This window comes from Eumetopias jubatus, unplaced genomic scaffold, assembly GCF_037043125.1.
Source record: "Eumetopias jubatus isolate StellerSeaLion01/CBP00866 unplaced genomic scaffold, mEumJub1_p1.0 scaffold_16, whole genome shotgun sequence".
In the NCBI taxonomy this organism is placed as follows: domain Eukaryota; kingdom Metazoa; phylum Chordata; class Mammalia; order Carnivora; family Otariidae; genus Eumetopias; species Eumetopias jubatus.
In genome coordinates this window covers 36,455,191-36,478,355 of record NW_028274822.1, presented here as the reverse complement: position 1 = coordinate 36,478,355, position 23,165 = coordinate 36,455,191, and the positions used below count along the sequence as shown (strand labels likewise).

Here is a 23,165-nt window from a genome sequence, read left to right as displayed (position 1 = left end):
CTTAAAAAAAAAAAAGAACTCAGACTGTCAGTCTCAGGACCTCCACATCAGGGCGTGGTGGGGAGCTCTGTTGAAAATGAACCAGCCAGTTATTTTAGCAGCAAAATGAGATTATTAAGGAATGGCAGAGGAATTGCAATTTGGGACACGCAGGCTATGACAAAACCATAGGCAAGTCCAGAGAACAAAGGAGAGGAACATTTCTTTATTGAGCAAAGCGGTCATTGGGAGGGGCTGCTTCCAGTGTATGTCCCTTGGATAAAGGTGAGCGGTCCTGGTGGCAGTGGTTTCTCATTGGCGGGGCTGTTGCTAGGTGAGGAGAAAATCTTCATCCCTCTTGGGTCATAAGGCAGGCTGCTTCCTGTTGGTGGCTGCAATTGATGACAGTAGTAAGATGTGAGGCTCCCCCTCTGGTGTCCTGACTATTTTAAATGTTTCCTTCAGTTTTACAGGCGTGTCACCTCAGCTTTGTCTTCTGTAAAAAGGGAATGGTAGTTCCTTTGGGGGATGTCGAGAAGGCTGGAGATTTTGTATATGTAGTACCCTGTGCATGGGCTGATGGCTGAGAAAATGCCAACCATCCCGGTTAAATAAATAAGCTCTAAGGTAGACATAAAAATAGAGCAGGACTGAGGCACCTGGGTGGCTCAGTTGTTAAGTGTCTGCCCTCAGCTCAGGTCATGATCCCAGGGTCCTGGGATCGAGCCCCACATCGGGCTCCCTCCTTGGCGGGAAGCCTGCTTCTCCCTCTCCCACTCCCCCTGCTTGTGCTCCCTCTCTCGCTGTCTCTCTATCAAATAAACAAATAAATAAAATCTTAAAAAAAAAAGTACTTAAAGAAGTTTATCTGGTGGTAATTAAAAGTTGGGCATGTCTGCTCAGAAAGCCTCCATGAGGGGCAGGTAAGATTTTTAAAAGAACAGAATTTCATGTTTCTGAGGAGAGCATAATGGGACCCAGTCTGCTTGGGCAGCTGTTGCCCTTGTTCTGTCTGGCCTGTGTGTGGAAGGATTCATGGAGGCCCAGACCTGGCAGCCCGGGCAGGGAGGGTTCAAGCACTCGGGATGAGGTGGGGGGATGGTGGCTGACAGGTAGCACCAGGCAGGTGGAGGCGGGTTCACCTGCAGAGGCCCTGATGACCGGCAGGCTGTGGCAGGTTCCACAGGATGTGGTCAGCTGAGGAGCAGGGCACAGAGCTGGGAGTTAGGTCTGTAGTACTCAGGACACCAAGTACGCTGGCTATGCGCCCTGGGGCAGCCTCAGGAGGTTGGTCTGGAGCCCCACAGATTCCTCCTGACATTGGTCAGAACTGGCCTTGGGGCTGAGAGGAGGGCATGTCTGGACATGGGCAGGAGGGCTATGCAGTCAGGGCCTGGCAGGTCCCACATCAGCAGGGTGGACCCTGGTTGTGGTGGCCAGTTTCTTTATTTGGAATTTGGAGTGACATGGAGATGATCTCATCTTTGCTAACTTCTGTACCTTCTAAGAATCCCTTCTGTCTTTTCCATCCTTTCCTGTCCTCTCGAGTAGACTGATGAAGAGGATGAAGTAGAGGTAGGACTGTTTATAAACATGAAGAATGCCACACTTGACCTTCCCAAGCGTGTGTAGTCTAACCTAACATAAGCAGCATGAGGCCTCAGCACCATCCAGTGCTCTAAACCATGCATGATCGTTTTCTGGTTGCTTTCTGTGTGATCACTAACCTCCTTACACGGGTTCTCATCATAATGGGTATGCCAGGAATCAAAAGGCTAACTGCATTTTCCAAGCCATCCCTGAGTCCCAGGCCCTGTCAAGACTGACAAGTTCAGCTGATCTAATATTGGAGATATTCTCCTCGTATTGGGGAAGTAGACAGGGAATCCTCCCTCCTGCCCCCCTGGCTGAGCCTTTTGGCAACCCAAATATGAGAACTGGATTCTAGAATAACCAGGGAAAGAGCCCTAAAACCAAAGAGGAAGTGGGACAGCGGCCCCGGAAGTGGTCATCACTCATGGGCATCCTTTGACTTGTGCCTCTTTTCTCAGCTGACGTCCATCGGATTCATTGGGGTTCGTGGGTGCAGGGGTGGGAAGGCAGGGGCTCCTCCTCCTGGCCCTGGTGCAGATGGGAGAACCAGAGACGACATCAGGGCCGATTGGCCCCAGAAGATGAGAGAGCAGGTGCAGGTAGTACAAGCAGATGTGGCCTGGGCTCTGTTACCGTGGCTGAGACACTCGATGCAAAGGGGAAGCCAGGCATCTGTGGGACTGCTCTTTGCAAACATTGATCTGACTTTCTCTTTCTCATCCAGCTCTTTCGCCTTGTGTACATATGGCCCATTGTGCTAGCATACCTCTTTTACAACATATATGCCCTGATTCTTTGCTCAGCTACAGTTAGAGAATATGAGCAACCCCATTTCTGGACACAGCCAGAAGCAATGAGTGTTGCCAAACTGTTTCAGCATGAATTTCTATGTCCTGTTCTGGTCTGGGCCCTGCAATTGATTCCCCTGGGGCCTTTGGCAAGTCACTGAATCTTGGAGAGCTTCAATTTCCTTCTCTGTCAAGGGATGGGGCTAGCTCTGGAAAGATCCTTCCCAGTGCTTACCATAGTAGGATTCTGTGACTGAATCCCACTTTTTAAATGCTAACATCCTAAGTGATCTATAAGAAAATTTTAACTGCTCTATGGTGCTAAATGAAAAAAAAAAAAAAATACATTTGATTAACTGGGCATATTTTAATTCTCCTATCAGGGCTTTGGTGTTAGAAACAGATGGGCTTTCCGAGTTGTTCCCCGGGTTGATGTGATTTGCCCCTAGCAGGCACCCGCTGCGGGTACTGCGGTGAGTCAGGAGAGCCACTGCAGTGGAGGGATGGCTGTGGGCCTTCTGGGACCAGCGCTGTTCTTTCTGATAAGAGAACTTCCTGTCCCCATGGATGTTTGTCACTGGCCCATGCACAACCTTAGGGACCACCGTAGGGAATATGTCTGTGGAATGCACATAAACAAGAAAGGTTTTCCTCAACGGAAGTTGGTTTTTGGGGGAGTCATCTCCCACCCTAACCCCTCCTTTGGTCTTGCAGTCTGGCAAGTTCTCTGGCAGCCCTCCAGCACCCCTGAGCCAGCCGCAGGGCCTGAGCTACGCGGAGGACGCCACGGAGCATGAGAACATGAAGGCTGTGCTGAAGACCTCGTCACCTGCCATGGAAGACACCACCCCGGTGCTGGGCGTCCGCACCCGCAGCCGAGCAAGCCGAGGTGACTCCTGGCCGGAGGGCGCTGGGGGCGGGGTGGGGGGGGCGGCTTCCCTGTCTGGTCCCGTCCCCGTCATGGCAGTGCAGGTGACTGTGCCCAGGCAGTATCTGCTGAGGGCTGCCCATGCTGCCATAGACCCTTGCCTTCACTCACATCTCTGGGACTCACTGTAGTACTTATCTCCAAACCACACGGCGCTCCCACAAGTGTAACTTCATTCACACAAGAGGAGATATGATTATGAATGGACCCTCGTGGGTTAAAGCAGGGGTCAGCAAGCCATGGCCCCGGGCCCAATTCAGCCAGCCACCTATGTTGTAAATGAGGTTTTCACTGGAACACAGCCAGGCGTGGCAGAGTTGAGTGGTTGGGGCAGAGACTGAGGGGCCCGTAGGGCCTCAGGTTTTCACTGGCTGGCCCTGTGTAGGGAAAATTTGCTGGATTCAAGCATCGTCCCCTTTTTGCCTTTTTAAATCTTTAGAGACAAGGAAGAAATGAAAACTAAAGGTGCTAAAGACAGATAAGAGTTTCTAGGTTTGTTTCATAACTTGGAAGGGATATTTTACTTTAATTGAGAGTTAAGGTGCATTTTTCACCTGAGAATGTTTAGTGGTGTTCCCCGATCCAGCCTGACAGCACATGAATGTCCCTCTTCAGGTTCCATACTGCCTGCAACACACAGCCCACACTATTCAGGCTGTCTCTGGGGGCCCCCTGCAGTCTGGTCCCAGCCTGTCTCCCACACTTGGCACTCACTCACCCCCATGTTATGGGCACCACCCTTCTCTGCACCCTGTGTCTCCCTGAGCCCCCTCTGCTATTCATGCTGTCCCCTTTTCTTTGCCGGTCCAGCCCCCATTCACCTCCAGAATCCACCTCCTCCTCCATACTCCTCAATTCAGAGGGCCACTCCTTCCTCCCATGGACTTCTGAGCCCCCAGTTCAGGCTGCCTCAAGATTACAGACTTTATCACTAAAGAGGACGAACTTCTGGAGGACAGGCTTTCTCCTCTCGGTGTTTGCTTAGCACGTGCTATGTGCAGAGCTAGAAGAAGGCGTACCACTTACTGTCTAAGCTGTCATGCTCTGGCATGTGACAGTGGTTCTGGTAGTCACTATACTGGCTGACCAAAGAGAACAGGCCTGGTAAACTGGGTTGTGGGTTAGCTTACCTATCACAGAAACTCGGTAAAACAATGAGCTCATGCAGTGCCCATCAGGCATTGTCCCAGGCTTGGGAGAACATTCAGACTCACGAGATGGCGGGCAGCTGGAATGTCGAGCTGCAAGCTGGAGAAACCCCTAAGAAGGCCCTTCGGTGACTTCTAACTGCCTTTGCAGACCGACCAGGGCTTTTGGAATTTTGCTGTTGTCAACTCTGTTAAATATAAACAAAGGATGATAGTAATAATAACTTCAACATAAAAGAAAAAATAAATGTAGTTTCAAGTTTTCTTTAGAAGAGAGTGGGTTACGTGGTGCATGTAGTTCCTTGGAACTTCTTATCAACCCAAGGACCACAAGCTGCCATCTATGGAGGAGTCTTGAAAGGGCTTCCAGGCAGTGTTCCAGATCCCTAAGGTTTATGTGGAATTCCCTAGTGGAGCTGCACTTCAGGCTTTTTATGAAATTACCAGATGTTTTTCTTCTTTTCTTTTGTTTCTCAACTCAGGTGAGTTCAATACCACTCTAGTTCCTTCCTTTGCTTCTTAATGTTGGATTCTGTCTGTACCTTTTAGCGGAGTTTTTACTTTGATAGGCAGTTAAGATGACAGAAGAAGGGCTGCCTCCCTCCACCAGGAGGCAGGTGGTCCAGATGTTGAAATTTGCAGCCAAGTTTTAACCATTACAAATGTTAAAAGATGTAAAGGAAACTATAGACAAATTGATTAAAAGGTGTATCATTTCAACAGCAAATTGGAACTTAAAAATAAAACAAATGGACATTCAAGAACTGCAAAAGAAATAGCCGAAATAAGGAACTCATTGTGTGGGTTTAAGAGCAGACTTGTCCCAGCAAAGGAAAGGATTAGTGAATTCAAAGACAAGTTATTAGAAAATGTACAAAGTGAAGCATAATGAAGAAATGGACAGAACAGAATAAAATGTAAGGTGTGAGGTGCACAATCAAATGGTCTCACCTGTGTGTAATTGGAGCAGCAGAAGGAGAAGGAGAAGCAGCATTAACTGAAGAGCTAATGTCTGAGAATCTCCCAGTGCTCATGATATATATCAACCCACATATTTAAGAAACTTAGCAAATCCAAGGAGAATAAATAAAAAGAAAACCATGCCTAGGTGTAATGTAGGCAGACTGCTAGAAACCAACGATGAAGATAAAATCTTTTAAAAAGTCAGATGGAAAAGATAAATTACCTTCTAAGATACAAACATCAGAATGAGGGCTCACTGTTATCAGAAGCTATGAAAGTCAGACGAAAGCGGAATGACATCTTCAAACTGCCAAGAGGGAAGTCTGTATCCAGGGAAATTCTTTCAGAACCACAGGCAAACTTTTATTACATTAAAATCTCTTTTTTGATATAATTATTCCCCTTTTAGACTATTACTTTAGGTCAGATTTTTAAGGGAAAAAATAAATTACAGTGTTTTCTTTCAAACTGTAATTTACATTTTTTTTAAAATGCAGTATAGTTGACACACAATGTTACATTAGTTGCAGGTGTGCAACATTGTAATTCAACAAGTGTACATTACCGATTTACATATTTTTTAAAATGAAGTCAAAATAAAGTGATATGGTGCTATCAGTCTATAATGCTTCATTCCTTCTACCACATCTCAGTATATATAAATGTCTTGAGGGGTGCCTGGGTGGCTCAGTCGGTTAGGCATCCGACGCTTGATTTCGGTTCAGGTCATGATCTCAGGGTCATGAGATCGAGCCTCGTGTTGGGCTCCACACTCAGTGGGGGAGTCTGCTTGAGATTCTCTCCCTCTCCCTCTGCGTTCCCCCCTGCCCCACTCACACGCACCCGCACACACTCTCTCTTTCTCTAAGATGAGTAAATAAATAAATCTTAAAAAAAAAAAAAGAAATGTCTTGCTAACACTTGGGAGACTGTTGTGAGCCTCTTGGGGGTCTGTAAAAAGTATGGACAGTGTTTCCCTGATGCTATATGTGGGTACAAGTTTCCAGGGAAAAAAATCCTATACATGACCAGAAAGAATGCATATAAACAGTTACCAGGCAGGAAAGTAACCAAAGGTGGGGGGAGATAAAAAAGCAGAATCAGGACTGAGATCATAAAAGAATGACATCATCACAAAACCAAGTCTGGCAATCCTGAACATATGGCAACACATCCCTCTGAAGCCTCTCCTGGCACATTACAGTGCAAGCAGACCCCTCAGGGTGTCTAGGATGGGGAGAAGAGGTCATCCTTAGTAGGAAGATCAGATGATGCCTTCATTTTTGGCCCAGTGCTCTGAAAATGTATCATGAGCAAATACAGTTGATTAAAACGCGTGTTTTTGGAAGGGTAGCTTGGCATTTTAAAATGAGACACGGAATTACAAATCAGTAGGTAAAAAGGGAAAAGAGGAAATTGCTGGGCAAAACACCATTGTACTATTGATTGCCCTGTCTGATCTGAGGAAGACCACTCTTCAGACGTGCAGAAGGGTCCCAGTGTAAGAGCTATGCCAGTGGAGGCCTCCTCCCTCCAGTTAGACCACCTGGCCCATCCTGAGAATGCAGGGAAGTTCAGCCATTTCAAAAATTCCTTTCTGAGAGAAGCCTATTTTTAAAGGGTTTTATGATGCTGAAAGATCTAATTGGATGGAAACAAGTAGATCAAGTGCCCTTGGGCATAAGCAGAAAAAATACAATTTACTGTTTTTTTATATGCCAGTGCTGTAGCTCTGCTCCCATTCATACAACAAATGTTTAAAATAACATCAACAATAACAACAAACGTTGTCATTAGAAAACATACTGACCTATAGATACATGCATGTGGTGGAGCCCTAGGAATCCTGCTACTCCTTTGGCAAAGTGTGAATCATTTATGTATGCAATTCAGCAATGTGCATTTTACTGGCAGAAATTAGGACTAAATTATAGCATATTACGTATTTACTGTAAAATTTCAACCACAAACACATGTCCACAAAAATCACAATCTACTGAACTGTGAGCCACTATTCCCAACTATTGCCGTCAATATCCAAATGCCAAAAGCTTTTCAAAATTAGTATGGGAATAGAACTCGAGAATGTAAGGTACATGTTTACTAACATTTCTGGCCTGTGGTTGGTGAAAAGCTGACTGTTCTTCAGCTGGACCTTAGGCTCCAAATACCTGTGTCCCATAGGCAGAGTCTGAGAACACCCACCTACAGGCTTCTGAAGTTGTATGTTTATTACAAAGGACCGTGTATGTGGAGGAAATTCACGATTTTGAGCGCATTGCATGTCTTTCTTCTTACAGAGGCGTATTTCCCATCTTATAGAAGAGATTTCACAAGGAAGTTGATTTATCACGAAGGCACGTTCTTGATACTTGGGAGCTCATGTCTTCGTGGTGCTTTCTTCTTGTTTGTCTATAGGCAGATGCTTTTATGCCAGACTTAGACCTGCTCTGTCTTAATAGACAATTATTTATAAATGTACTTTTCTAGTCAAGAAGCAAAGAAAAATTTATGTCTGTTCCTGCTTTGCTAGTTGAAGAAGGTAATCCTGTTTTGATTTTTTAAGTATTTTATTTATTTGACACAGAGAGAGAGAGAAAGCGCATGCACGCATGCACAGCAGCAGACTCCCTGCTAAGCGGGGAACCCAACTCAGGGCTCTACCCCAGGACCCTGGGATCATGACCTGAGCTGAAGGCAGATGCTTAACCAACTGAACCAACCAGGTGCTGTTCCTGTTATGATTTTTAAAGGTTAAGTAATCCAGGGTGGCTCAGTCAGTTAAGCAGTTGACTCTTGATTTCGGCTCAGGTCATGATCTCAGGGTCCTCAGATCAAGCTCTGTGTTGGGCTCTGCGCTCAGCAGGGAGTCTGCTTGAGCTTCTCTCTCTCTCTCTCCCTCTGCCCCCCCCCCCCCGACACGGTGCACTCGCTTGCACTAGCTCTCTCTCTCTAAAAATAAATAAACCTTAAAAAACTAAAATAAAGTTCCTTAAAAAAAAAAGATTAAGTAATCCAAAGATAAACCATGACAAAATCCATGATTTTTATTTAAGTAGAAGAGATGTTAAGGTTAGTTGACATTCCCTAGGCCTAGACAGCCATGGATAGAGAACTGAATTAACACGTATCTCTGGACATTACTGGGTGTCCATCACCGAGTATCTGTGATGTGCTCTGTGATGTGATGTCCGCCCTCCCACGATCACGGGGCCTGTCAGGTGGAGGCCTTCAGCAGCTGTGTCACAAGGTAGTATTGGTAAATGCTCCAAGTGTGCATGAGTGGGAGTAGCGGTCAAGGTCACAGTGGGGGACAGGTGAGTACCCCCGGATCTGGCAGGCTGACGCTCTCGCTCTGGCCAAGGCTATGATCTGTTGCTGTCAGAGCTCTGTGCTCAGAAGAGCAGCGTTGACATTTTCTCTAGTGTGTTCCTGCTCTCTGGTTGTTTAATTCTTCAGGATCCACTAGTTCCTGGACGATGGGAACCGATGACTCCTCTAACGTCACAGATGATGCAGCCGATGAGATCATGGATCGCATCGTCAAGTCGGCCACACAGGTGCCCAGTCAGCGGGTGGTGCCTCGGGAGAGGAAGCGCTCCCGGGCCAACCGGAAGTCTTGTAAGTGCCTTGGAGCTAGGGTGAGGGCCTTGCCCTGCAGGGAGCTGGCCTCCTGTTCTATATGCCCTGGGAAGGGCAGACACCCAGAGGCCGGCTCCAGTCAGTTGTCAGTGATGCCTGGAGGGCCCACCCGAGCTCAGTAATGAAAGGTTTCCTGGTTGACAACCAACACTGCCACTGTGGGGGAGGGGGCTGCAGGCACACCCGCCCAGTATATTTGCCGCTTCTGGTCAGGCCTCCCTCCATTCTTACTGTTCCCAGGAAGGTCCGAAGGACCCTTACATATCCCTGGCGTGCACGGGTGGCTACAGGGGGGCCATTGCCAAGCACTGCCCCAGATGCTTTGCTGAGGCCATATTTCTGCAGCGGGGACCACTTTCTAGCTGAAGATGGGTCCCCAAGGGATTCACTGCTGCTCACAAAAATGTCGAAGGTGAAAAACAATGATTTTATGGTCGTTAGAGTGCTTAGCATTCTTAACGTTAATCTAGGTTGACCAGTTTGGTTTTGCTTCTTTTGGTACCAACCAGAGAATTCCACTAAATCAAAGGGACTGATTTTCCCCTTTGTCTGAGCCTGCTTCTGCCTGCGGAATGATGGGCGTGGGACTGCCTCTGTGGGCACCATGCTTGCTTTCAAAGGGGCTGCTCTCCATAGAGAAACGGGATTCCTCTGTATCCTTTGACATGTGTCTGCGCTAGCCATGACCCTCGCGTGTTTTAGGAAAAAGCTCAGCCCCCAGCCTTTGGCCCTGACGCTGCATCACTCAGCTCAGGAGACCAGCTTGAGTCTCGCCCGACTCTGCCTTCAGGAATCAGGGATGGTGAGGGGCATAGGGATTTATGATCATCACAAGAAGGAGGCCTGGTTACCTCTGCCTAGACTGGCTCCAAAAAGTGAAAGGAGAGTGACTCCAGGTAGGCGGGAGTTCAGTAAGAACTCAGACTCTCTTTGGTGCCACCTTTGAGATTCACACAGGAGGGGTTCAGGGTTTGAGCTGCAGAGCCCAAGGGCAGGGGATGCCCTCACGGAAGGTGGGCCATGTGGGGCCAGAGCCCTCACAAAGGGAGACCGCATGAGGCAGTGACCTGGCCAGTCCCCCGAGGCTGAGGGTATGTGCTCCTCCCCCAGGTTACATGCCTGTGTTGGCAAAGAGTGTAGGCCCTGTCCTCTGGTCTAGAGAGAACCAGATTCTTAGAGAGACACATAATGTCACTGGGAACAATAACACAGTCATAATTAATTTTCCTCTTCAATCTGGCCAGGGAGATAGTTTGCCTGTTTTTGTGGTTGATATAAACTAAATTTCCTGTGGTATCGTTTCCATTCCAATCTTATGCAAAACAGCCGTATATTCTTTTTATTCAGCCAAACACATTTTATTCTGCGATGCAGTTACTACAACAAATACAGCCCTGCATGTATGTAAGTGTTTATCTGTAACAGGCTTAATTTATTAGTAATGGCACCATCAACAGAAATTTAATACGGATCAAAGTTACTTTGATTTCTGTTTAAGAGGGATGATAAACTCCAGCTTTCTCGCAAGAGGTTAAAGGAATAAGGAAAAAAAAAAAAAACAATCTGCAGAATCGATGCGAAGTTCCGTGGTTTGGGCCTCCCCCTCAAACGATGTTGTATTTGATTTGATTGTTTAATGGCCGTGATGAGGCAAGTGGGTAATGATAACCACCGTATTTGGGCCATCACTCATTTGGCTAAAGACAGTAATAGTCCAGCTATTGCAGGAAACCAAACAGAATCCATCCCATAACCTAGAAATTTACGACCTCCTAGCCGCTTGAGAATTCTCCAAGATAATTAAATGTCTGCTTTCGTGTTTGATGCTGGTGACTAGGACTGTGCACGCCAAATGTCCTGCTAAAGCTTGAAATATGCAGCCGGTGGGGACACAGGCAAGGCATCTTAATCGATTCGCAGGTTACCATGGCTCAGTTTTGCTTTTCCAGCTGGTGACAATTCGGGTCTCATTAAGTAAAGTGTTTTGACTTGTCCAGTTGATTTTTAGCCTGTGAAATGGTGGATCCAATGCACTCTCATGTGGCCGCCCCTGATTCTAGCCAAGGTTCTCTGATCGGCTGGTGGATCAGACTGAGAGAGAACCTTCTGGGAGGTTCTTGGTTTTTTCTTATATAGGTTTCTCTTTTCATCATATCGGGGCAGCTTTTCTGTCCCAGGGCTGTTTGTTCTCTTAGGCGTCCTGAATGTTGGCCTTCTCTAGAAAATCCTGAAGCTGGATGGCATTTGAAATACCCTTACCTGTGTGATTCTGCAGGAATGGGCCCTGGTGTCTGGTACGAAGGGGGAGCTGCTCCCCGATGTTCTTTTCTCTTGGACCTATCTTTGGAAGAAAGTCTCTGCTCAGCTGGCTGGCCTCTTATGGCCACCAGCCCAGACCATCGCAGAACAGAACAGGGTTTAGGGACTCATAGTCTGTCTTTTCTCTTTTCCCAGGGGAGCCAGATCTTGTCACAGTAGAGAGAGGCTGGATATCATTTTCCTGTTGAGTTTCCTTCTCAGGTGGGGGTCTGGGCCCCACCTGTGACATGCCCATGAAGTTTGGGCACAGAACTATATTTCTATAAAGATGTGATTACTTTGATGTGACTTTAAAAATAAACTGGCCCATTTCGTAGCTAATTAAGATCTTAACTGGTCACTCTTATAAGAACAGTTTCTCAGTGGAAAGAGCCAGAAGTCTAGTTCCAGGGACTGCTGGGGAAGGAGCACAGAACCTTGATTTGATCTGATACCCTAACCCCCAATACCCCACCCCCACCATGACGGCCTCCTCATTGCATCCTAAAGCTTCAACATCCCTCTCAAAGGGCATGCGACATAGCTCACATTGATTTGATGTAACTAAAATCTTATTTCTTTTACAGAATTTTGAGGGATGTAACCACACTGTCTGTTAAGTAGAATTTAATGGAGGAAGAAGACCATCAGATCTGAAAAATTATTGAATTTGTTTTAGGGAAAAACGGGAGATATGTCTCACAAAATATTAGATCCAGCCCTGGATCTGATTAGTACACAACTTCGTTCACTTGTCTCTACTTCTCCAAAGTGATATTTGGAAATACTCAGCAATTTTCCCATTAATCCCATTAAGAAAAACTTCCCTGAGTGGTGTTTAAATAGTTTTTGCTTACCAACTGTGAATCAATTTTATATTCTTTCATAGGGCAAGCTAACAATGGCAATAAAACAGAGGCTTGAAAACCCATGCTCTTGCAAATATAGTCAAATAAGATGTTAGTGGAGAGGACCAAAATTTCTCAAACTTTTGTCTTCTTCGCAACAACCTCATTCCTAGTTACTCAGCCCCTGATTATTCTTAGAGTTCATTACAGGGGGACTGACCTTCCTCTAAAGATGTGTCTAGGCCATGGGACAGGACAAAAAGAAACCCAAGAGAGGACCGACAGTCTCTTCCCGGAAGCGCGTGGAGAGTCGCTGCCTTGTAGAGGGCCCGCAGGAGGGTGCGTGCCTTGTGGGAGGGGTGCCACCATCAGTGTCTCCTCCAGGCTAAAGGAGGGGGTGACAGAACAGGATGGAGCTGACCGTGGCTCTCTGATTTCTCGTGGCCTTTAAGCCTCTGGTGGTTTTAAGGCCTTCTCTCTAGAAAAGCGAGAGCAGGAAGTGAGGAAGGCTTTTTCAACCTTTGCTCTGTGTTGGGGGCGTCTCAGAGGTGGGGATGGACAGACGCAGGAAAGAGACTTGAAGGGATGTGCGGGGTGGGGGTGGAATGGAGGGCATAATCAGAGTCTGGGAACTTGGAAGAGAAATCGGGCCTGAACAAGAGGAGGTGCTGTCCGAACGGCCAACAGACCCCACATCACCCAGGCCCTGAAGGCAGGTCCAACGTTAGGGTGTACGCAGGCCGGGCCAGAGGTCAGGACTCTTGATGCCGTAAGCTCAGCTAGAAGCTTCGGGTCAAAGAGGCAGATGCAGGAAGAGTCTGGAAATATTTTACTCTGTTGGATGGCTCTCTGGTTTCATGTTCAGACAGATCACCCTCCCATACTGGGAACTAGCACACTGAAAAAGGAGAGGATGGCTTGTGTGTCTCCCCCCAAGTCTGGGTGCCAGGTGCCCATTTGGCTCAGAGTTGGAGATTCAAGAGGAGGGAGGATCAGTGAAAAGAGGAACCTGGGAGTCTGTCTGTCCAGCTGGTGAGAGCTGCTCCAAAAGCAAAGCAGAGAGGGTTCCTGTTAGGGGCCCTTGGAAAGTGCCATGCGTCTTCCCGACATGAAGATAGGGTATTTCATTGCCTTTGCTGCCCAGTTCAAATGGAATCAATTTCCATGTGTGGAATGTGCCCATTCATACAACAGAGAAGGAGATGGGGTCCCTCTACACTCACTCGGCCCCACTCAGCCTCCGTCCGCTGCCATCCAGTGAGGCCAGAAGTGCCCCCTCCCAGGCAGTTGTGAGCACTGAGTGAGGTACCTCTGACAGGTTCCCACCACCCTCCCTCCCCGGCTCTGTCACGCTGCTGCCCACGGGACCCCAGGCAGGGGGGAATGTGAAGCCAAAGTCACACGAGAGCCCATGCACAGAAATCACATCTACCCAGCAGTCTACTCTGCTACGGGCACTCAGCTGACTCGGCCCGCGGAGATTAGACCAGACCCAGCTTCACCTCTCCTGTACCCCCAGGCTGCTGGTTGAGTGGGCTTGTAGCTGTACACCGAAGGCTGGGTTGTCCGCATGGTACTTGTCTGGTTCTGCCTACATCTCCGATGGAGAACTGCCATGCTGATGTCACCTGGAGAGGGAGAAAGCGGTTTTGTCCTGCCCAGGAAATAATGTTGACAACTCAGGAGTCTGTGAATCTTGAAGCCCCCTTCCTTCTTGTCTGCAGAATGCCCCAAGTTCGTGTAGGCTCTCCCAGAAACAATGGAGAGAACTTATTTCACGTCTCCCTTCCCTCACCCATAGCACAACTCCTATGAGGCAGTCTGCTCTTGCTTCTGAACTACTTTCTGTTCAGGGCCTGCCTAAGAGCGACAGAGATTATTGTGGGGTCCTAGATGCGAATGTAGCCACGGGCTAGGCAGAGGCAGGTCGGCAGAGCCAAGACCGTGGCCAGACCACTGGCTCTAGAAAGCACCTGCTGCCGTAAGTATCTCCAAACGCTGTCTCCTCATGGGTGAACTTACTCCTGGGTTAGACAGAACTCAGAGCCTTCAGCCCTGTCGTCATGAAGGCCATCGCCTTCCTGAGGGCCTGCCCTTCTCTGCATCTCAGTCAGGTGGCAGTGATTTAAGTTGCGACCCCAAGCCTCACTGGCCATCGGAATCTCCTAGGGAAGGTTAAAATGTAGTGCGTGGGCCTCTCGTAGAGACTTGAGTTCAGTGCATCTGGGCTGAGTCTGAAGCTGAATTCAAATCAACCAGGTTTGGGAACCTTTACTTCTTGTTATTGTGCTGGATTTTGTTGTTGTTGTTGTTGTTGTCGTCAGTGTTTACTTTTTATTTTGAAAGAGTTTGAGGTACAAACAAGTTGCAAAAAGAGTACACATGCCTTGTATCCTTCACCCAGCTTCCTCTAATGTTAACACCCTGCATACCCTAGGACAATTTATTGAAACTAAGAAATTAACCTCAGTACGATACAATTAACTGAACTAGAGGCTGGATTCAGGTTTCACCAGTATGTCTATGGATGCCCTCTTTCTGTTCCACTACCCTCCTCAGGCTGTTCGATTGCATTGAGACGGCATGCCTCCTCTGATGTGTGGAGGACATTTTAAGAGCTTGACACTTTTGAAAAGTACTGGTCAGTTATTTTGTAGAATGCCTGTCAATTTGGGAAACCTCTGCTTCTAATAGATTTATGAGGAAAAACAAGATGGAGGGTGGAAACAAGAAAAAGAACTCAGATGGTTAGATAATCGACATTGACAGAACAAAATGGACCAACCTTCAGAAAGTCTAATATGGAATCAGTAATTGTGATAGAGCTTAAAACAGTTCCCTGTATTTAAGTCCAAAGAGGCATGACTGAACCTGCCATTTTGGCTCCATTTAGTGAACAGGTCCCTCAAGAAACAAGGCATGAATAAATAGCAGCAGTCTTGTTACTTCCCAACCACCTGGTACATACATTTAAGACCTCTTGAAGTTCTGATACTAGCCCCCGTAGTCCCAGACACACCACTCTTTGTATACGTGGTAGAAAATCTTTAGCTGAATCTTAGGGATTACAAAAAAGCTCACTTATTTCCAAATTGTTTGGCATTCTGTGCAAAAGAGACAAAAACTATCAGTGATCTCTAGGTGAAAGAGTGCAAATAGATTTCTGTCATATGGAAGTAAAACCCAGTGGATGTCCCACGGGTATGAAAGATGGTGGGAACATGTCCTGCCGTTTCCAGGGTAGGCTGTGTCTCACATGTCCTGCCTTAAATCCTTCTGTGGACCATTTCCTGTGTGCCCTCGGGCCAGGGACTTGATCTCTCTGTGCTGTCTGCTCACTTGCTGGAGAAATAATAACAGTACTCTTCTCATAGGGTTTCCATAGAGAATAAATGGAATCATCCAGGTTAACCCTCAGTAAATGGAGGCTGCCATCACTGTTATTCTCAGATTCAGCTCATTTTTAGCAAAGAGCCACCTGAGAGCTTTTTGTAGGATCAAAATATTTTTCAATTCTGGGGGCAGGGAGAGAAAAAGAACTTGCGATTTTTCCCTGAGTCCCCAGACGCCGCTGTGCTGCATGTTGACAGCTGAGGCTCTCCTGTGTCTGATCCCACTTGTGACAGCTGTCACCAGGGCCTGGGCCAGAAAGTGGCTGCTGGTGCCGGCAAAGTGACCCGTGCCATCTCCGGGAAGAGCTGCAAGGCACACAGGGACAAACATTTGCACGGGCTGTTCTGTGTTAAGCGGTGCAGGGTCGGGAAGTGGGCACAGGTGACAGGCTGGGGAGCAGCTACGCCATAGCCAGAGTGTTCAAGCGGGAAGCGGGAGTGGGGAGCAGAGAGGGGCCCAGACGTTATCTTATCAGACATACGCCAGCACCCCACCCCCACTCTAGGACTGGAGAAATCCCCGTTTGATGACTTGCTTCTATGGTACAAGTTCCATATCCTGCCAGCCCATTTGCTGGTCCCCTCTTTTTCTTTTTTTCTTTTTTTTAAAGATTTTATTTATTCATGAGAGACGGGGGGGTGGGGCAGAGGGAGAAGCAGGCTCCCAAGGAGCAGGGAGCCCGATGCAGGACTCGATCCCAGGACCCTGGGATCATGACCTGAGCTGAAGGCAGACGCTTAACCATCTGAACCACCCAGGCGCCCCCCTCTTTTTCTTATGTCCCAGTCCTTTGTTGCTTTCCAGAAACTGAGTGAGAGCCAACACCCTCTCCAGCCAGGGTATGCTACCCTGAGCCTTTCTCCTCCTACTGTGTCCCTGTCGGTCCCCTGCCTCCCTGATCGCAACACTTGGCTCAGGGTAGAAGCGCAAGTAACCTTTGCTGAGTGAGTGAATGAATAAATGAATGAATGAACAAACGAATTGATGAGCAGGCAGATGGATGAATGGATACCCAAAGAGGCCCTTCGTATGCATAATTTGAACAGGAGCGCAAAGCCGATTTCAACAATCATCTTCATTTCGCATGTCTTTTCAAGTGATAATGTGACTTCTTAACAAAGAATGGGTTCAGATTCTTAAGGTCTTTGGGGGGTTTCTATATTACTTTCTATATGTATATTACATGTACATGTATATTACTATATACATATGTTTATGACGGGGTGGTTGTATTTAATATGAGAGAATTTCTCAGTTGCCACGAAGGCCCACAGAAAGTCGGATTCCATTAATGGGGCAGGTTTTTCTATGAATTCCTTTTTAGGGACACACCTGGCGAGCAAAGAGACCTGGCCTATGCTGGCTTTTTCCTCCGCAGCAGAGAACACCTGAGCCCAGGCAGAAGGGGCAAGGGAGGACCCCAAGGGGTGTGGCCCCTCAAAACTAAGAGGAGCCTACGAGGCTGAGAGCACATCTCTGCGCAGTCAGGCAGCGGGGCCAAAGCAGCACCATTAAGCTTGGTTCTATTCTCTGCCTGCCCCACAGAGGCTGGCCCAGTGCCCGTATCAGTGAGATTATTGCACATCCTACAAGGTGCCAGAGTCCTTATTCAAGTATTTACATGAACTGAACTGAACACCACAGTTATAGGACTAAAGCAAATGTGTGACCAGGTGTTAAGGAAGTGTCTTTAAATGCCCTCCTGTGAAATGCCCATCAGTTCGGGAAGACTTCTGTAGTCATCTGGCCAAGCACATATACCTAAAGGCTCAGTGATTAGAGTTCATAGACTCATGTCCATGCCACCTTCTGTGCCTAATGAAGTTCAAGACGCCCTGCTCGTGGAGCATGGTCGTCTTCAAGCCAAATTTTGTGTCTTGGAAGAGAGGTCTTGGCAGTCCTTGTCAAGAATGAGAAATATTTTATCTTATTTTCTGCCATTAAAATTATCTTTCTTTAACAAACACTTGAAGGAGTGTTTAAAGAACATAAAAGGTTATTACAAACTAGTATTTTTATTGCTGCCCCATAGAACAAATTCCATTACTCAGTTAAATGCAATCTGCCTCCAGCCAAGGCTCTGGAGCCAAACATTTTGTCTGGACCAGTGAGACAGTCTGGAGCCCAGGGGCCAAGGGTGGGGAGAGGGAGAGCCAGTGCAGGAGGAGGCTGCAGACGGATGGCTGGGGGCCCAGAGCGAAGCTTGAAAATATGGTCGTGTGTGGTGGCAGGATTTGAGGGTAACCCTCAGCATAGATCTTTGTGTCTCTGTTTGTGTCAAATCCACACTTGAGGTGTGTGAGTCCTCCAGCAGTGTTTCGATTCTTTAGGTCCCGAGCACATAATAGGTTCTCCATAAAGTATTTGTTGATTGACCAATTGATGGGTTAGGCGTTGTTGACCCCTGTTCAAAGTGCTAATTCCCAGGAGAGAAGAAACCATTGATTCATAGATATTTAGACCCTGTGCATTCTACCAGATCTCTTCAGATCCTTTGTCCACAGGTTGAGTGGGCTTTTGCTTAAGGGAGGACAGGAAAGCGTGGAATATGGGGTGTTCCTTGCAGACACATGGGCTGGAATCCTGGCGTCCGTATCATCTGAGGCCTCCCCCTGAGAGGGAGGATGCAGGCCACGCAGGGGTGAGGGGAGTTGGGTCTGGCACGGGAAGATGGGAAGACACTGGGGTGAGCTTTACTTTCTCCACATTCTGATCATCTCCACATCTGATCTCCACATTATGATCATCTCCACATTCTGATCATCTCCACATCTGATCATCTCCACATTCTGATCATCTCCACATCTGATCATCTCCACATTCTGATCATCTCCACATCTGATCATCTCCACATTCTGATCATCTCCACATTCTGATCATCTCCACATCTGATCATCTCCACATCTGATCATCTCCACATTCTGATCATCTCCACATCTGATCATCTCCACATTCTGATCATCTCCACATCTGATCATCTCCACATTCTGATCATCTCCACATCTGATCATCTCCACATTCTGATCATCTCCACATTCTGATCATCTCCACATTCTGATCATCTCCACATCTGATCATCTCCACATTCTGATCATCTCCACATTCTGATCATCTCCACATCTGATCATCTCCACATTCTGATCATCCCCACATCTGATCATCTCCACATTCTGATCATCCCCACATCTGATCATCTCCACATTCTGATCATCTCCACATCTGATCATCTCCACATCTGATCTCCACATTCTGATCATCTCCACATCTGATCATCTCCACATTCTGATCATCTCCACATCTGATCATCTCCACATTCTGATCATCTCCACATCTGATCATCTCCACATCTGATCTCCACATTCTGATCATCTCCACATTCTGATCATCTCCACATCTGATCGTCTCCACATCTGATCGTCTCCACATTCTGATCGTCTCCACATTCTGATCGTCTCCACATCTGATCGTCTCCACATTCTGATCGTCTCCACATCTGATCGTCTCCACATCTGATCGTCTCCACATCTGATCGTCTCCACATTCTGATCGTCTCCACATTCTGATTGTCTCCACATCTGATCGTCTCCACATTCTGATCGTCTCCACATCTGATCGTCTCCACATCTGATCTCCACATTCTGATCATCTCCACATTCTTATCGCCTCCACATCTGATCATCTCCACATCTGATCTCCACATCTGATCGTCTCCACATCTGATTGTCTCCACATCTGATCTCCACATTCTGATCGTCTCCACATTCTGATCATCTCCACATCTGATCTCCACATTCTGATCATCTCCACATTCTGATCATCTCCACATCTGATCATCTCCATATTCTGATCATCTCCACATCTGATCATCTCCACATCTGATCTCCACATTCTGATCGTCTCCACATCTGATCATCTCCACATCTAATCTCCACATTCTGATCATCTCCACATCTGATCATCTCCACATCTGATCATCTCCACATTCTAATCATCTCCACATCTGATCATCTCCACATCTGATCATCTCCACATCTGATCTCCACATTCTGATCATCTCCACATCTGATCATCTCCACATTCTGATCATCTCCACGTCTGATCATCTCCACATCTGATCGTCTGCACATCTGATCATCTCCACATTCTGATCATCTCCACATCTGATCATCTCCACATTCTGATCATCTCCACATTTGATCTCCACATTCTGATCATTTCCACATCTGATCATCTCCATATTCTGATCATCTCCATATTCTGATCATCTCCACATTCTGATCATCTCCACATCTGATCGTCTCCACATCTGATCGTCTCCACATTCTGATCGTCTCCACATCTGATCGTCTCCACATCTGATCGTCTCCACATTCTGATCGTCTCCACATTCTGATCGTCTCCACATCTGATCGTCTCCACATTCTGATCGTCTCCACATCTGATCGTCTCCACATCTGATCTCCACATTCTGATCATCTCCACATTCTTATCGTCTCCACATCTGATCATCTCCACATCTGATCTCCACATCTGATCGTCTCCACATCTGATCGTCTCCACATCTGATCTCCACATTCTGATCGTCTCCACATTCTGATCATCTCCACATCTGATCTCCACATTCTGATCATCTCCACATTCTGATCATCTCCACATCTGATCATCTCCATATTCTGATCATCTCCACATCTGATCATCTCCACATCTGATCTCCACATTCTGATCGTCTCCACATCTGATCGTCTCCACATCTAATCTCCACATTCTGATCGTCTCCACATCTGATCATCTCCACATCTGATCATCTCCACATTCTAATCATCTCCACATCTGATCATCTCCACATCTGATCATCTCCACATCTGATCTCCACATTCTGATCATCTCCACATCTGATCATCTCCACATTCTGATCATCTCCACGTCTGATCATCTCCACATCTGATCATCTCCACATCTGATCTCCACATTCTGATCGTCTCCACATCTGATCATCTCCACATTCTGATCATCTCCACGTCTGATCATCTCCACATTCTGATCGTCTCCACATTCTGATCGTCTCCACATCTGATCGTCTGCACATCTGATCGTCTCCACATTCTGATCATCTCCACATCTGATCATCTCCACATTCTGATCATCTCCACATTTGATCTCCACATTCTGATCATTTCCACATCTGATCATCTCCATATTCTGATCATCTCCACATTCTGATCATCTCCACATCTGATCGTCTCCACATCTGATCGTCTCCACATCTGATCGTCTCCACATTCTGATCGTCTCCACATCTGATCGTCTCCACATTCTGATCGTCTCCACATCTGATCGTCTCCACATCTGATCGTCTCCACATCTGATCATCTCCACATCTGATCATCTCCACATCTGATCTCCACATTCTGATCATCTCCACATTCTGATCATCTCCACATATGATCTCCACATTCTGATCATCTCCACATCTGATCATCTCCACATTCTGATCATCTCCACATCTGATCATCTCCACATTCTGATCATCTTCACATTCTGATCATCTCCACATTCTGATCATCTCCACATCTGATCATCTCCACATCTGATCTCCACATTCTGATCGTCTCCACATCTGATCGTCTCCACATCTGATCGTCTCCACATTCTGATTGTCTCCACATTCTGATCGTCTCCACATCTGATCGTCTCCACATCTGATCCTGTCCTGCTCATCACAGGTCCCCTGGCTGATTTAGGATTTAGGGTGGAAGGTACATCCATAACACATCTCTTCTGAAAACAGAGCTAATACCCCAAACTCCCTATGGCCTTATGTGGAAAGTAGGCCAAATACAAGTTATAAATTAAGGGAAATGTAATTAGGCAACCTTTCAAATGAGAGGACTTGTCTTGGAAGGGACAGCGGCCTCCTCATTCACCCTTATCCAGCCTTTATTTTCATGTCAGAATTGATCAGCACTAAACAATGGGAAATCCCATAATGCCAAGCTAAACATAAGCCAATTCTTAGTCACATATGAGCATTCCTCCACCTGCCAGTTGTAAGTCCCAGAGGAGAGTGTCGTTGGTCCTTCTTGGGCCTTGTGTATTTCACAGAAAACATCTACCAAATCCAGTCAGCAGTTTGGCCATTTGCTCCTTGGTATCCAGTCCATGAGGAGTCACTAGTTATTGCCTCCAGAGGCCGTCTGATGAGTTGAGACTAAGACCCACAATGTTCGTAGAGATTCATCCTGACTGCTGCCCCTTGCCCAGTTTTGTTAACACCTTGCTCTGCAAGGCCAGGTCCCCCAAATCAGTGCTCATCCTGCAGATTTGTGGGGTTATCTGACCTAGTTTGCAATCATTGGAACTTGCATTCCCCTATGTTCTGTAAGGACTGTTCCAGCGCTGACCCCCTCCTTGTGCTAGCCAGAGGCTGAGGTCTCCACATGCTGTCTGTGCTGTACTATTGCACCCATTTCTCAGAACGCTTACAAGGGTGGGCTTCCTTTCTCCCCTCTTACAAGGTCAGTCCCTCCACTTGGCTCTTCAGGTCAGCCTCTTGCGGCCCCAGAATTTGCCCTGCCCTGGCAGATAGTTGGGCAGGCATTTCAGCAGGAGCAGGATGGGGCTGAGCTTCACAGAGTGAACCCTGTGACTACCCTGGGGGGGTCCTTGGGGAGCGTGGGGGGGGCAGTGGATCACCACGTGCTGGCTGCTAACACCTCCCTGTCTTCTCATCCCTTTGTGATCTGCGGGTGCTGCTGCAGTGCGAAGGACCCTCAAGAGCGGCCTGACTCCAGAAGAAGCCAGGGCCCTGGGCCTGGTTGGCACCACAGAGTTGCAGCTGTGACGTCTGGGGGCACCCTAAGAAGTGTGCCCAAGAGCGCAAACTCCTGCTGGACAGAATCCCTCCAGTTGGAGGTGAAGAGACTCGACACTAACATCTGCAGGTTCTGAAGGGGAGTGTCCATTTCTAGGTGTCTGCGTGTCGCGCCCTGGACATTGATGGAGCTCTCTGAGAGTCTCCTCCTCACGCTTCCTACGTTGTGTCAGCTGTGTTTCTCTTGTTTCCTTGACACCTGGTTTAGTAGTTCTGAAGTGTGACACCTTTTCTGTGCAAGGAGCAGCCCTTTTAAGGAGCAGATCACTCTGTCACAGTTCCTGTGGTCATATGAGGCAGTTTGATTAGGTTCGCAGACTGGGTCTCTCCACAGCACCAAAATATCCTGATGGAAACTCTAAAATTGTACACAAAAAGAAAGCACAGATTGTTTACCAGTTGTGGATTTTAGATGTACTAAATGTTTATACAAATTCATAAATGTACACCATGTTTCGAATACTAAATAAATAGAGTTTAATGCCATAACTGGAAACTTTTCTTCTCTTGGGTGTAAGGCCTTAGACAGCTCCAAAGCCTCACCTCCTTCTGAATCAGGGAAACCTCTTCTCAGGTTCATCAGAAGGACTGATGGCTTGGAATGGCCTCGAGGCCCTTTGGCTTTCTTGTTGTTGTTTGTTTTTTTGTGTGTTAATAGAGTGGGAAGTGCCTGCCAACGTGCTCTTTGTAACTCCTTATTAGGCTTCAGTGTTT

At 47.2% G+C, this 23,165-nt stretch overlaps 1 protein-coding gene across 7 annotated transcripts in view; it reads left to right on the top strand.

Annotated features, from left to right (window-relative positions):
- The window catches only part of FHOD3 (formin homology 2 domain containing 3), a 453,128-nt gene extending 430,707 nt beyond the window's left edge, over positions 1-22,421 (top strand). For 5 of the 7 annotated variants that reach the window (XM_028098359.1, XM_088019284.1, XM_088019283.1 and 2 more), the window contains 4 exons: positions 1,531-1,554; positions 3,075-3,249; positions 8,859-9,020; positions 22,339-22,421. In XM_028098359.1, the coding sequence (XP_027954160.1) occupies positions 1,531-1,554; positions 3,075-3,249; positions 8,859-9,020; positions 22,339-22,421 (444 nt within the window). The remainder of the gene's footprint in view (positions 1-1,530; positions 1,555-3,074; positions 3,250-8,858; positions 9,021-22,338) is intronic. The other 2 variants (XM_028098361.1, XM_028098360.1) reach the window with 1 other exon arrangement.
- The last annotated feature ends 744 nt before the right edge of the window (positions 22,422-23,165 follow it).